Source organism: Drosophila simulans, chromosome X, assembly GCF_016746395.2.
Source record: "Drosophila simulans strain w501 chromosome X, Prin_Dsim_3.1, whole genome shotgun sequence".
In the NCBI taxonomy this organism is placed as follows: Eukaryota; Metazoa; Arthropoda; class Insecta; order Diptera; family Drosophilidae; genus Drosophila; species Drosophila simulans.
Genome location: NC_052525.2, coordinates 2,941,760 through 2,957,851, shown reverse-complemented (window position 1 = coordinate 2,957,851; position 16,092 = coordinate 2,941,760). Strand labels below are relative to the sequence as shown.

General features: G+C 40.3%; 1 protein-coding gene across 1 annotated transcript; it reads left to right on the top strand.

The window, feature by feature from the left end:
- Window positions 1-1,219: 1,219 nt before the first annotated feature.
- Window positions 1,220-1,753, top strand: LOC27206367 (osteocalcin 2). Its single transcript, XM_039298073.1, has one exon. The coding sequence runs from the start codon at window positions 1,272-1,274 to the stop codon at window positions 1,623-1,625; it is 354 nt and encodes a 117-aa protein (XP_039154007.1). The 5' UTR covers window positions 1,220-1,271; the 3' UTR covers window positions 1,626-1,753.
- The last annotated feature ends 14,339 nt before the right edge of the window (window positions 1,754-16,092 follow it).

Here is a 16,092-nt window from a genome sequence, read left to right as displayed (position 1 = left end):
GACAGGCAGTCATATGCATTGCAAGCCAGAAATTTCCCTCTGTAGTGTGCGCGCGTTTGTTTGGGCCAATTAAATACGCAAATACGAGGATGAAAACCAACTTGCATGGGCAGGAAAATGCGACACGTGGACCCATATGGTGTGGGCTTGAAGGTGGGAGTTAGTTTGATTTATCCAGGCGCTGCCATGTGGCCATTTCACTTGGTTTTCGAGCCGTCTGTGGAATCTGAGACCGCCTGTGGATTGCCGGCGTTACTTTGGGCCTAATGAGCAGTTTAATTATGCACGTTGATTGATTGATTCTAATTGATGGAAAGCCAGCAGCCTCAGCAGCCCCAGCAACCACAGCTCGTTATCGTTCAAGTTAAAGTTGCATTGGGAATATCCAGTGCCATTTTCCTATTTCACTCATATTTTCATTTCCGTTTCCGTTTTTGGAAGGAACATTTACTACAATGCACAGAAAACAAACAAGCGAACGAAGCTGCTAAGAGCTGTAGCTAAATATTTAATTGTTTACTTCAGAGTATTTTATAAATCTGGGAAAAAGAATGGCAAACTTACTGAATTGTTCACATAAAGTTGAATGAGTCTCATTTTTTTTCAACAGCTTAAGTGACTTTTATGTTTCTGAAATATTTTGTCGATAGTTTTAAGGAACGATTTCGAGATTATATTGATTGCTTTCAATTGGAACTCCGTTAACTTGATCGGGGGATGTTTGTGTATTTAAATATTTAAAGACAAATATTTAATCTTCAAAAAATACTTTAAAACATATGTGCTGGCACCTCGAAACGTTTCATTCTTCTAATATATAACAAACAAAGTTCACATTCAATGCCGCGTAAATTGGCCTTTTTGTTTGACAACACCCCTTTGTTTAAAGTCAGACCCAACACTGGCAGATGTTCACCTGTGCACAACGAAATTTGATCAATGAATATGGCTGCGAAATCGATGAATGAAGATTCCCCGCAGAACAAAATTAGTAAATAGTACGCGGGCAATGCGAAATATGTTGGCGCATGCTTGCTTAATATAATTGCGACTTTTGGCCGGGCAAATAGTCGGCATTTGTGCAAATAGCTGTTAAAGAGCGAGTGTCACCACATAAAAAACAAACAAAAAAATCCGAATTCGCTCTAACGCATGTTGTTTTGTTAACATTGTTAGGCCTCAATGACGCAGAGAGGCCCATTGGCACCTATAAATAGGGTAAACGGAGCCTGGACTAGACCATCCAGTCTTTCGATTAACTCTGACTCAATATGAAGCTCCACTGGCTGCTATTCGCAGTCGTACTGATCTGTGCCCTGTACAGCACTTCGGGCACGGGCAGTTCCACGGAAACCAGCACCAGCACCGAGTCCACCACCGTTGCGGGCAGTAGCACTTCGACCACCTCGTCCTCCTCCTCCTCCTCCTCGGACACCACCGAGGCCAGCAGCAGCAGCAGCGATTCGTCCACCAGTTCCAGCAGCTCGTCCTCCAGCTCCAGCAGCTCCTCCAAGAAGAAGGCTGCCGCCAGGAGGAGGAAAGCCGCTCGCAGGAAGCGTCGTGCCGAACGCAGGAGGCGTCGCGCCGCCCGCAGGCGCGCCCAGCGCAGGCGCAACAGGGGTTAGACTGGAAGCCGATTGGGAATCCACTTATTCCGGCCTAGACAGGACTTTCAACTTTTTTTTTTCCAACACTCTCCGTTGATCCTCGGATCGGCAAATTTAATATATTCCCGGTAATTGCATGAAAAATATTCAAAAGCACTTTCAATTTATTTGTGGCAGCAACAAAATTCGGATGGAAGGGGCAAGACTTTCATTTAACGGCACCATTCGAGTGCACTGAATCGGTTAGCTTGATTGCTATTGTTGTTGCTCCAAGGGTGAAGGGTTGAAGTTACGCCCAGAAAGGAAGTCATGCCCACCCTCGTCGCACGGGCTGCAATAAAAAAGCAACAAGTTGAAGGACCACGCAAGCAAAAGGCAAAAGGCAAAAGCCATCAAGCTGCCCCATTCCGTTTGCAGTACTCATTGTATCCCATTCCCAATCCGAATCGGAGACCTCGACCACCGAAGCCCATCAGCGATTCGAGCGCATAAAACGTGGTTATGACCCAGTGGTCGCACCCACCATCCGAGTAACAGGTACCTGATAGTCGAGTTTCTCCCTGCGATCTCCCTTCGAATGCACAATACGCTTGGTAAGTTTATCATATTGAAAGCAATACGGCGTTACTATGTGGCGCATACATTTAGGAACCACCTATATTGTTCTCAAGTCTTTCAGTTCTTTATAATGCGTACACATATGCACACATATCCTTGGAAATGGAATGTGTGTGAGTATGAGAAACATTGTTGCTCCTTCATTTCTCCAGCGAAACGACAGGGAGGCGCAAAAAGCGGGAGTAAGAAAAAGAAACGAGAAATATGCGTGATGGTGACATTCGTCTTCTGACAAATAAAGGAGCGTTAGAAAGAGACAAAGGTGGAAGCGAGAGGGGACTAGAGACAGTGGTTGCCAAAAGGCAACTGCAGTGTAAAAACTTCTGCGATAACTTCAAAATTTCCCCTTATTTGGAATAGTCAAAAACATAAGTGCCTTAAATTGCTGGGTATAATCTCAAATAAAGTTAGACCGAAGTTATTTATTGCATTGCTTCATTTAATGTACATCCTATATCCTGTTCGTTTCCCCGAGGACAAACTGTACTTATGTATATTGATATGATGCGCTTTGTGACCATTGATGTTGATATGCTCGACGTGACTCATGTATATTATACGTACGTACGTACGCACATGCACACGAATAATACGAATAAATGTGTTTCGCCCATAAACCACCCAGAAGAAAGGGACGGCTATGTGGGCGTGGAAAGAGACGGGCATACAATTACTCCTTGTTTGTTCATGTCGGTTATTCCGTACTTTTTATGCTTTTCTCGTGGTTTTCTGCTCTCTTATTATTGTTATTGTACCAGCGCCCAATTCTTCCGAAATTCAGCTTACTGCTTATTATTTTGCAAATACTTGAGGCCACGAGAAATTTGAACATACTATAAGCTCCGTGGATATGTTGGGTAATTTTATGTTCTTCAGCTCCACAGATTTCTTTTTCGTTTTTTTTTTTCGTCTCACAATGGCTGCCAGCTGTGAAGCTTAAATTTGAGAGCTGACGAGAGAGACAAGTGTCTTAGTGGGGGAAAATAAGTATAAAAGGGGGGACTTAAATCAACAAGTGTGTGGCTGTGACGGATAATACGAAAGTCAACTGAATACTTAGCAGTTCTTTCTTTATCGAAATTCCAGGAGATGTTAAGATATTATAAACATTGCTTGGGTTTCAAAACGATAATGTTCTAATGTTCGAATAAGTATTCACTTATTCACTTATTTAACTTTATTCTGCCTTAATTAACTCAAGTAAGTCAAGTTCAAGACCATTTTTATTGGCAATGCTACTGTTGTTCAGTTGCCTCAACTTAGTTACACTTGAGGCTGCTTAAAGTCTTCTAAGAAAAGGTCCTACGAGAAACAATTAGTTTAGCTTCTCCCACTTCCCTCGTACTTCTGGCCAAATTGCTTTGGCTAATTTGGTTTTTTCTCTGGCTTGCCTTCCGAATTCGTATGCAAAGGGCGCATAAATTTAATCAGTTAGCAGAATGTTGTTTTTCTTTCGGTTTTTCTGGGTTCGTCCTTCTGCTTTTTGCCAACCTTAAGGGCGGCGTTTGTGGTGGGCGTGGTCAGGTCGTAGGTGTGGTCAAGGCTCTGCGTGCTGGCCAAGACAGAAAACAGACAGGCGGACACGACATCGGCATCCCTTCACTCGGAAAATATACTAGTTAACAATCAAGCGTTCAAATAAACGACGTATATTGCTTGAAGAAAACGTTTTCTACTTATATCTAAGCGATCAAATGCACAATATAAATCTCAAAGTGGAAAAGCTGGGCAATTTCTCTCGGTGCAGATTCAAAGCCCGCATGTTGTGTACATGCCAACGCAGACAGGCAAAAGACACGCAGACAGACAAATAGACAGATAGACAGACAGGCGGATATGGAGGGGCAAAGTGGGAGGGGAAACGGAAGTGGAGGATTGGAGATGGATAGAGAAATTTCCTCTGACCTCCTTTGGTTTTGGCAAATTTTCAATACCCTGCAATAGAATGTTAATAATGTTTGCAGTATTGTGAAATTCTGTTATCTACATATCTGCATCTGTAAACTAGATGTAGATTTATTAACAATTTCTCAAATTGTCTACTTGACCTATCTTTGAATACACCCTCAACTTCAGTTCAGTTCTAGTTTTGTTTTTTTGCCAGGATTTCCTTCCTTTTTTTTCCTGTCCTGTTTTGTTATGTTATTTTGCTGGCATTGCCTTTGCCATTTCCTGAATGTGCTAAACCAATAAAGGAACTTTTGACATGTCTGCCGGCTGTTTGAATTGCGTCCTAATTGTGCCACTCGGTGTGTGTTTGTGTCTCTATAACCTTTCGTCTTTCGGCCAGAGACGACACCCACTGAGATTTTCGTTCTCGCCCGGGATATTTGTCGCCGAATTTCGAAATTCCTGGTAAGGTGACTCCAATTATGCTGGCATTTCAATCGATGTCAATCAATCAATCAATTAGCACCGCGCCTCGTCTATGCATCAATCAAATGCAAGACCCAAAAAGCCGCCTCCAATACAATAAGGATCAATTTTCCAGGCTATCCACGCCGACTTGGCTTCAATTCAATGGGACGACTGCGGCATGTCCCGAATTCCGGGGAAAAAGAGGTTGAATAACTTTCAGCTGGGCTAATTATTCCCTTTATCACCCGCCCTTCTCTCAGTCAACATCATCAATCTTTCGGTTTCCCCAGCAATTTGACAGCGATTGCGACATTTACAACTGTTCATCATCAGTGGATTTAGCCCCGGCTAATCTCTGCCACATTTAAGAGAATTCGAATAAAAACGATTCCGGGGATACGAAGAATTAGGGGGACTTAGCAAGGATTTAACGGAATGAGTCAGCAGCAGGTGTACTTATGAAATTTATGCTATATTTTAAACAACTCTCTGCCACTGATCCTAAATTTCAAAGCAATTTATAGCTTAAAGGCAAAATGTAATTATCTATATTTTGGCCGTTTCAATTCTGAGTGCTTCCCGTTTCTTAGCAATAAAATACTAACTTATTACCATTATTTGCCAACACGTCAATTCTTTACCCTCCCGCTTTTCCGGCAATTTTCCTTTGCACGTCTTGGGGTCAGAATGCCATGCACTCAATGCGTTGACAGGTGAGCGTGGCACGGGGTCATGGGTTAGTTGGACCTTCAACAACAACAAACACACCGCACCGCAAACAAAGTGATTATATGTACGCGTATGTATACTTTTTGGAACATTTTAATGCACGCAATTCCGCAGACAAGACCACGGATTAATGGGTAATATTATACATATAACTAGTATGTAGTTAGCGTGTCACTCCTATTGAAATCTGCGCCAGCTAACTATCATAATTATTATTGAATTAATCTATTAGGCGAGCCCCAAGGACTCCGTTATGTTGGCAAGCCGACCCGGAATGTATAATTAACGTGTTTGCATATCTTTAGTCGGCGCTCCGTGCATTATTTAGTTTTAATTATTTAATGAAATATTTAATGTCACTTAATGTGCAATTAAATGCAATGCCATGCGTTTGTTGTCTGATGGATTTACCTTTTAACGGTTTCTTAATTGAGAAGGTAAGCCCGGCATTTTGGTCAATACTTTAAAATTAACACCTGCCCCCGCCCACACATTTTCCCCTTGCCATTGGTCTATTTTAGTGCACAAACCCACACACGAGGCAAACATTTTCCATCTCTTTCCGTTCCGTTCCTTTGTTTTTTTTTCCTTTTCTTTTTTTTTTTTATTTTTTTACCCAGGTAAACCACATTTGTTTGCGGCTGACTGAAAATCAATAACCCAAGCCTCACCCCTTTCACCCTCTATTAATAGATCGAGCTGATGCGAACTGCTCTCTTCTGGCCATGTTTCTATGGCCATGTTTTTGGGTCGAAATTAATGGCCTTTTGCCCAACCCTCATGGCCCATGAAACACAATTAAAGCGGCTTTGAGCTGCATTTTAGGGATTTTCCAAAGTAACCGAGACTACCGCAGCTGGATTGCTACATTTCTGAGTGGATGGATGCATCATCATTATTCAAGTTGAAGCACTTGAAATGCACTCTTCGATTAGAAAAAATTTCCCAACGGCGCTGCAGAAAGTTTTCGATGTTTATTTTCACATTTCCCAAACAAATGATATTTCTAATTCCACTGACGACCAAACTGTTTACACCATTAAAAAGCAAATAACATTTTTCTCAGCTTAATAATAAAGGGGTAATGTTCGAGCAGATTGCCCATCCTTACGAGGTAAATGGTGACATGTTTCGACTCCGACTTGGCCTCATCATAATGTGGCTGGATCTTGTCACCCAGAGGCTGCCACAAATGGCCTGGTTATCAAAATAAGAACAAACATTACACTGGAAAATAATATCAAACTCAAATTAGAGCTTAGAGATGAACAACATAGAGAGTTTCTTTGAGTGCAAGGTTTCAAGCCTGTTGAAATGTGTGGGAAAATGAAAATGGAGTAAGAGCCTCTGCCGGGCATACAAATGGCTTAATTTGACGAACTGGCGAATTTGCCATTTGCATGCGTGTCTAAATGTGTACAAATTTTTTGGGGATTGGCGCAGAGGGCAGTTTGCGAGTGGCCGAGAGCTTCTTAAACCACTTTTTATGCCAGAAAACCATATTCCAGTACTGCTTTTTATTTGCCGATGTGGTATATTTTTTATGGGCAATCCAATCGCTTTTATGGCGAATACGAAGCGAAAATCAGAGAAAATATGATGAAATTTAACAGGGCAGGAGAAATTAAATAAATGAATTCAGAAAATTAAATAAACAAGTGACTGAGGCGATTTGCAAGTTGCTCTCAAGTGTTACAAACAATTGCTTTGTGTGCTATTTAAATAAATATATAGTTTGACTTTTTTGCATTTGAACTTACTTAAATTGTTCCGTTTTCTTCGAACGAAAACGAATTGGTATAAAAGTTTTAATAAAATTGCCAGCCGGCGAAATATTTCCTGCTTATTCTGCATTGATTGATTTCGAAATCAATTTCCTAATCCTTTTTGGGTCGAAAACCAATAGTTGCAGCTCGTTTTCAAGTTCTATATGTGTGCTGTACATGTGTGGGCTCCTGTTCTAGTTATCCTTTCAGGATATTCGGGCGTGTTGCTGTCGTAAAGTTGTTCGAGTTCTGTCCAAGGACACCCGCTTGGCTTCATAAAAATAGTTGTAAATTCCCAAGCAGTCTGCATAAATTTAGTGCGGGTCCCGGAGCTCCGGATGCCTCAGAATCCCACTCCCCGTGTAAACATGCCACCCCATCCTCCCCCTGTCCGTAACTTTCACACGTCGTTTCATTTCTGGGCAGCTGTAAAAAGTGACGCAACTTTCGTACACATTGTCAACAGTCGTAAATTCTTCCCGCTCCTGGCTAAGCTTGATTATCCTGCTAGCTGCTCAACTAGGGGAACGGCTCTCAAGATGTTGTCCTGTTTCCATCACAAAAGGACACTGGCAGAAATAAGGGAAGGGAAATCCTTAGCAAGAACTGTTTGTTCGTAAGTATATGTACTTTGTAGATGTACTATTCTGAAAAACCACCCAAAAACTCTCACTACTTCGTTTTGGGTAATTATATTTTGCCCCGCTACTTTGGACTTGCGAATTGTCCGGATTCCGACATTCCGCCGGAATTGGACACCTGTCCGCAAAAGTGTGCAATGGTATTTTGTGCAACAGTTTGCCACAACAACACGATGTCCTTGCTGCTCCTTTCGCCACTTTTCTTACTGCCCCCACCTTCCCCGCTCCACTTCGCCGACCTTCTCCTGACCACACCATCTGTGTTGCTCCTTGCAATGGCATTTATGATTTGTTGGCTTCCAACTTCGTTGGTTGACTTGGGTTCTTGGGTGGAGGAGCGGGTCGAGCGGGTCCACCTGCCGCTTGACAGCTGTCACTGGGAGTCCATATGTCCGCTCACACGCAGGCGGATAAATAGACGTGCACAGCGAGAAAGGCAAGCAAATTCCCTAGCAAATTTATCAATTCTTTCTACTATTATCACTATTTCCATAGGCAATATGAAAATAATGGCAAATAATAATAGAAAGCACTTCAAAACTTTGATTTCAAAATTTTAACAACCCACTCATGCTTGTTCGCAGTGTATAAGCTGGCTGATATATGAGCAGATACAGTCATTTTGACGGGCTGGCAATTCCATTTTCACTTCTCGACAGAACGAATTCAATTACAAGCCAAGCAAAATGTGCGAGAAAATCCAAGGAGGGGCGGTAAAATCTGGGCAGGGCCAAGGAAAACCCAGCCAATGTCCTTGCACACATACATCTGTTTAGCTAAAATTAAAATCATATGCATGAAATGAGCGCGAAATTGAAATGGAATGAAATGAAATAAATGAGGAAAATGGGGCGAGCGATGACGGAGACATTCCGGCATTTCCATCTTCGTTCCTTTCGTTCCATAGCGTTCAGTATCTGTATCTGTATCTGAATCTGAATCAGTGTCAGTTTCATTTTCATTTTCATGTCTCAGTTCAGCTGCTCTTTAATCTCAGCATTGGCGACATTGACACAAAAGTCAGGCGCAAACTTCAAAACAAAGTTTAACGAACTCGAAATGCTCTAAAGCGTGATGGAAAAACTTTGTTGCACTTTCGTGAAACTGCGAAATTGCATAAAACCTGCGCAAGTAGAGTGCCAGCTAATTGGCAAGCGCGGAAAATTGAGCGGCCAAAATAGCCGTTAAAATGTAGGCATTTCCATAGAATGTGTTCTATTTCGTATGAATTATCCACTTAAAGTGCTCTATATCTCATATACGGAGTTTTCACTGTCAATCAATATCATTTCTTACTTTAGCTTTCACCTCATGGCATATTCAGTTAGCTTATCTTGGCGCGCTCTTTGCCACTTGATGACATTTTCCCAGGCGCATCTGCCCGAGAGGATTTTCCAAGTGCGTACTCACTTACACTCACCACCCATTTCCCAGCTGCTTTCGCCGCATTTTCCCACCAATGCGGTCGCATCCGTTAAAGCTTTAACTTGTTGTTGTTTGCCTGTCGCTTTTCGGCATGTGCCGGAAAAACCATCCACCCACCCACCACCCACCTGATGGTCGCCGCCCCTCGCTCCCCCTCAAAAGCTGTACATCTCCGCAACAGCCCCTAAAACTAATTTATTTACCTAGAACCCAACTGCTGACGCCTATTTGTATGCAATTAATTTTCTTGTGCCTCTCACCCAAGACAAAACAAAATTTAGAAAAAAAAAAAAACAGAAAAAAAGAACACCCAGGGTCGTGGTCTTGGGAAATGATCAAAATTAATGGCTGTGGTAATGCGTAAAATACCAAATGGGGACTTGCAATTATTATATTTTCACAGGAGCTAAAGAAATGTATTTTAAATTATTGCATGCCGTTTCGGAAAACCACTGAATTAAATGGAATTAGACAAAAAAAAAAAGCAAAATAAATGTAAAATTCAATTAAATAAGCCAATATAATATATACAATTATATAATATAAATATATAAAGTATATATATCATAATAAATCTATTTTTTGAGTTTTACGACTTGTTCAGTAATTATTAATAATTATTGATAGAAAAAAATCACCTAAACTACAGACTTATTTAGTTTTTACTAGAGTTCAGTGTATTTCCATATTTACGATGCCTTTGTCTGTAGTCAAATCAACTAAATGGCCACCAAAGTCCCGAAAAATGCCCATCCGCCTGTCAGCGATCTAATGAAAATTGATGTTATATGATTTACACTTTTCTGTGGCCATTTTATTGTTTTTCCCCTCCCCGCCACTTTGAATAGAGGGGGGAAAAACGCAAATGAAATGAATGTTTGTGGAGTGGGTGGGAGTATCAACGGAAATTAATTAATTTCGCGGAGCGCGAAGGATACTCATTAATTGATTGCCTGCTGGGAAAAACTCCTGTGTAGTAACCTTTAAAATTCTTGAAAAATAAATGTAATAAATTTTGCTAGTTCGATTTTCATTTTTGTAGATGTTAATGTTTAATGTTTCATATATTACCATTATAAATTTATGTTGGCCATTGTGTGTGAATACAACTTACCTGAAAAGACAAGAAAAAATATCAGTTACAGAACGCGAGGCAAATGCATAATTCAACTCTTGATGATGGGCACTTAAATAATTTCTAATGGCGCATTTTAATGGGGCTAATTGGCAGGGATACTTTATATTTCGCTTTATAATTTCCGCACGCCAAACCCATTTCATGTATAATAATTCTCCTACTTGTTATACGAAAGGGGGGGCTATTAACTGTCGGTGGCATACGTGGCATACGGCAGTTGAATGAAGGTTGCGGTCAAAACAAAGCCACGAGCCATCGGGGGAAATGCAAGGAAATGGTGGAAAGCCGGGTGGAAAATCAAGGGAATAGTATGAAGTTTTAGAGGGACCCCCCAACACAGTGGCCATATCCTGTGGTCTGGCCTTCGGTTTGCCGGGCCTGTTGCTTTATTTGTGCATTTATTATTTGTGGAAAACGCTGCGTATACGCAATCTGGTTATACAACCCCTTTCGTCGAAAGGAAGAGGAAACCCCCCTGCGAGTTTTAAATTGTCAAAAGCGATTCACAAATTTTTCCATATTCCCATTCTCTTATTCCGTAAGCTTTCCCTTCTTTCCACCCGTCCGGCAATTCCATTTGCCCCGGATTATTATTCAGTTTCATTTTGCATTCTCCTGCGCAGAAATCAACAAAGTACCAGTGGGGCAGGATGTCAACAATTCAGCAGATGATAAAATGGCATAAATCTTTAAATTGTCCAAAGATCAAGAAAATGAAACGAATAAGCAAGTAGCAAGGCGCTGAGTGGAAAATGGCTACATTAAAGTCAACATAAGCGAAAAGCTCTTTAATTATTTACACAGCCCAACTTGCTTTTTTCGAAAACACTTTTTAGTTGGAATTCAGACATTGTGCGTGTTTTCCTACCTGGGGATGAGTTCACAATCGATGGCAGTCGGGAAAAGTCAGTAGTAGTCGGGAAAATATCCCCACATTCCACATTTTCAGTCACGTTTCGTTGTTAGCTTTCCCATTTTATTCCATGGGCTGAAACATGAACAACCCCCAAAGATGGACTTTAACCCTTTGCGGAATTAACTAAATGAAATTCGAACGTGTCGGCGACCGATTAACCCTAAACTCGTGGCTTGCTGGCTTGCGGGGGGTTAAGGCACCGCGCCTTGACAAATGATGCACTCGAATGTCAACATTTAATTGCATACACGTAACAAGTTGAAATTGAAAATTAATGACAGCCTTTCCGACCGCAAAATTGACATTCGATTCAATCGGGCGACAAAAGCTCATTTCGCCCAATGAACGCCAATAATAAATAAATAAAACGCGTGTACTATGTGCCGATTAAAGTGATATCGTTTTAACAATTCACCATAACCGCAAAACAAATTGCATTCGCATGAAAATGGAATTAAAAATACAATTTTCGATATTTTAAAAAAAGTCAAATTAAATCTTAAGATAGTAGTTTAAGTAAATACCTGAATTACTTAGCTTACATCGAATTTTCCCATTTAATTAAAAAACAAAAAGCATTTTGCTCAAGAAACCTCGTTTCGCATTAAAGGTCTTGTGCCGAAACAAAGTTCCACTCAAATTAAATTAACAATTAAAAGATTTGCTTTGAACCCCAAGAGTCGGTGAAAAGTTTTCGAAACTACCGAAACTTCCACTTAAAATCTCGCCTTTGATTAAGATTGTAATCAGTAATGTAGCTGATTATTAGGGGCAATGGTTAAGCAAGTGGGTAAAAGGGTTAAGGTTATTTGAGGTTTTCCTTTGCTCTCCGGCGAATTAAATGCGGAGACCCAAATCGCATGACAAGCCACAATTTTTATTACAGGCAAGGCGGAAAAACGTAATACAGCCGAAAGAACTTTTCATTTACTTCGCAATGACGTCACAGTGGAAGACCCTCTTTCCACCCATAAAATTTAATACTAGCAAGAAATGAGAAATGAGCGTAACAATAATAACATAATAAATGAAAGTTTTTCTTGCCAGTTTTGTATTTGCAATTCAACATAATATTATTTACTATTCATTTAGATCAATGTGTGTTAGATTAGCTCACACCACGCATATTAGTATTATTTGCTTAAGTATTTATTTATTTTTCCAGTTACATTTCTTTATATATATGTCACATTATCAAAGAAAAGCAATTTCATGGGCCAACACAATTTAAAAACTGCGGTTATTTTCCTTTGTCTTTGACTTTGTTGCCATCTTTTTGGCAGGGCTTAATTTTCTTTTGCACCGAATTATGCCGAAATCGCTTTGTGTTTCCTTGTTAACTTTTGCATTTCATTTTCCATTTTTGTCCATTTGCGTTACAAGGAGTTTGCCTTGGGTTTTGCCGGCTTCTTCGTGTTGTATTATTTTTGAATTTCATTTTTCTGTCAGCGGCACTCAAGTGAAGCCCCGCGCTCTTGTGCCTCGTGTTTTGTTCCCGACAGAAATCCTGGGCGCATATCCTTTTAATTGAAAACACTGGAAGAGCCCGCGGCTGATGGCGAATCCGCGGACCGACTTTATATAGAAATAATAACAATAACGATTTAAATTAAGTGCAGAGGGCCCGGAGTTCGTTCTCCACTTTTTGTTTTTGAATAAGTAATCGTTTTTAATTTAGCAAGTACGTGACAGTTGCGAGTCTCGACCGGATCTCCTTTTCGCACCTCAGTCGAAAGTCACGTGGGCACATTAAGTGACAAATTTGCGGAAAATCTAAAATCTCAAGTTCCAAAAGAAGCAACACGCAGTACGAGCAAATGAAATGGAAACAAAATACTTAAAGTTGAATGTTAATTTTCACCGTGCCTTGCAGGTCGGTGGAATGGTAATTTCCATTGATTTTTCCAACCAATTGAGTAACGGGGAGATTTCCACGACTTTTTCATTTGAATGGCGGTGCTAAATTTATTAATTGCTCATCTGGTTGCCTTAGTTAACAATGATAAGCTGTGCTCCTTTTAAAACTAATTCATTAAAAAGATAAAGAAGTAAATAAATTATCTGTCTCTTTCATTACAGTACTCACATTTGAAGTTAGAATGTAAAAGAATATTTTAATTTAGACAAAATAGCACGCAAAGGAGTACAAAAAGCTGAGCTTAATTTTGAGAGCCTGGCATACCGAAAATCATTTTTAAATGCCCCAAAAGGCAAACGAGCGTAATTTTATCGATAAGAAGCCACCCAAAAGGCACTCAGATGGGTGTGTGTATATGTATATATATATTATTATGTTTATTCCTTCTCACTTAATTTATTGTAAAATGTTAAATTTCACGAAGCGGAAATGTTTATTAGAGCGGAAATTGTTATTTTTAGTGTGATGGGCAGGTTTGTGGTTGGCTTGGAACAAAGGCGACAAGACCGGTAAAACAGGATTCCGAAAGGATGCCCAGGATTATATGTATGGGTGTGTGCTGCCTTTTCCTCGCTCAGCTGCCAACAATTAATTTATTAATATTTTTCCTTTTCAGCCCACGTGGCGTATGCTCAACTTATTAAGTATACGAAAGCCAAAGGCCTCGCGCTCAAAACGATATTCTGCCTGCCTGTTAATTAGCTTTCTCCTTTTTTTCACTTTCACCGTCTTAATTAAAAAAAAAACGAAACGCATCATTTTTTTCACAAATATTTATGGGATTATTCACTTTTCTGGGCCAGTTTTCGCATAGAAAGAGGAATGGGAATACCTATAAATTTATAAACGCTATCATTTTAACAATAAAAATCAAGCATTTAGGGACAATCGATCATTTATGTTGGCTATGAGAACTTTCGTTGGATGCCACTGAATTTTTCAGCTTGCAATTTACATATTTATTCGGTTACCATTTTCCCCATTATTCAGCACTTGAATATTTATCGAGGCTTAAGCCGCTTTCTGCATTTTATAGATCTCTCGCCCATATTTCCCATTTGGTTTTCCCAGCTGCGACCGGGACAATCGGAATCTACTTAAAAATTTTCGTTTAAATTCTTAATGCAAAATACCCGCTTGCCACAAGGAAACACTTCACTGCCCGTCCGCAGCATTTCAAATTAATGTTACAGCTGCCAGTTACCAACTTGAAGTTAGTCGTCCTTGGGCCACCTTGCGCTATAATGAAGTGGCAAATAAATAGCCATTCCCCCGCCCTGCTACCCCTTTGCCACGCCCACTGCCAAATAGTCCGGGAAAGCTGTGCAAAAACAAGTCGGAAAAGCTGAAGGCAAGCCCCAGAGTCCAGACTTCCTTGAAGAATTGCCTAATAAATGCGACTGGTTAGTTTGCCATTTATAATGGCCACTATAGGGATTATTCCCTAGCGTAAAGCATGCCAGTTATAAACTATTTTGTATATATTTTCTATTTAATTTTTAAGCGTACTTAAAAACCTTGGAATTGTTATGCCAGAAACATTAAACTTTCTTCGAAAGAAAGGGTATTTATTTGCATACCTTGAGCCAAGCTTTTTTCTAACAATTGCTCCTTTTCTGGCAATTCTTCACCGCGACTTTGAGACAGAGAAAAATAAACCGCTGCATACTTATCTGGGCAAAAGCGCAGTTCCCTGCACAAATTTACATGCAAATTAAATGCAATAAATTCGTCGTCGTTATTGTTTGTGCTCTCTCATCTGCGATGACGTCATCCGCGGCGGGAAAAGTTACCGTAAAACAGTGGAGAAGCCCTGCTGCTGCTGCCGCTGCTGCCGAGCGTCTTGGCCAATTTACATAAATCAGACTCTCGCCACTTTTTCCACTGGCCATAATGGAAACGCCTTAGCCTGCCTGCACTTAATGCGAGTTAATTTGATTTCGCTTTGGCATAAAAGAACAAAATAAATAGCAAGCGATTAATGGTCCGCTCGCCGTTTATTCAAGAATTGCAATTTGCCAGCGGGTCAATGGAAATACCAATGTCCAGGAAATGCGACGACTGATGAGGTCAGAGTTCGATGTGGCATGTAAATACGTTCAAAGCTCAAGGAAAACACAAAACGAAAGGGTAACTAACTAAACACGACAGTGGGATTATATTATATCTGCATAGTTAAATTGACTACAATAAATGTTACAAATAGTTATACAACTTCAGTTGAATTTTGTTACAAATAGCTCATGTCAGTTCAGCACTATATAAATTGTCCAACGATCAAATCTCCATAGTCAGCTGCAGAATAACTCACGTTCTTTGATTGGTGACAGTGGGGCGATGCTTTTGTTTCCCCGCTGTGGCAATTATATCATTTTCTCAATGGATATACAAGAACAGCCCGCACTCCACTCCTCCCCGTACAGATTTCATTGCCAAGGTATCCCACTGTGCGTTGAATGACAACAAAATAAATGAAATTGAGCGTTCAGCTCACGCCTTCCAATTTCACCCGGAAAATTCGCCGTTTTTACGGCGTGGAAACGGCGAGGAGAGGGTGAAACATGGAAAATCGGTAAATAAACAAGAGGACAAGAGCCTGGCAAAAAGTTAAGGAAAATATTTACAAACGAATTAACGTAATGAAAGAAACTAGCACAGATATAGCACAGCCAGGTTCAAAATAATGGATCTGGGTAAAGTAAGTTGATTAATATTCATAACTGTGTTATATATCTTTTTTATAAAAACACATGAACATTAGTATAGTTTTCGCTTCTATCACATACCGAACAATAGCAATAATTTCCTTTTAATTATATTGTAATTACTTATGATGGTGGCAGCCCTATAGATCCATAAACAGATAAATGCGCATTACAATGCTGATTTTTTCCGATAACAGACTATTTACAATTGCGTTGAACAATCTGACGGGAACAATTTACATTGACCTTGGCCCACAGCTCTCGATGGAAC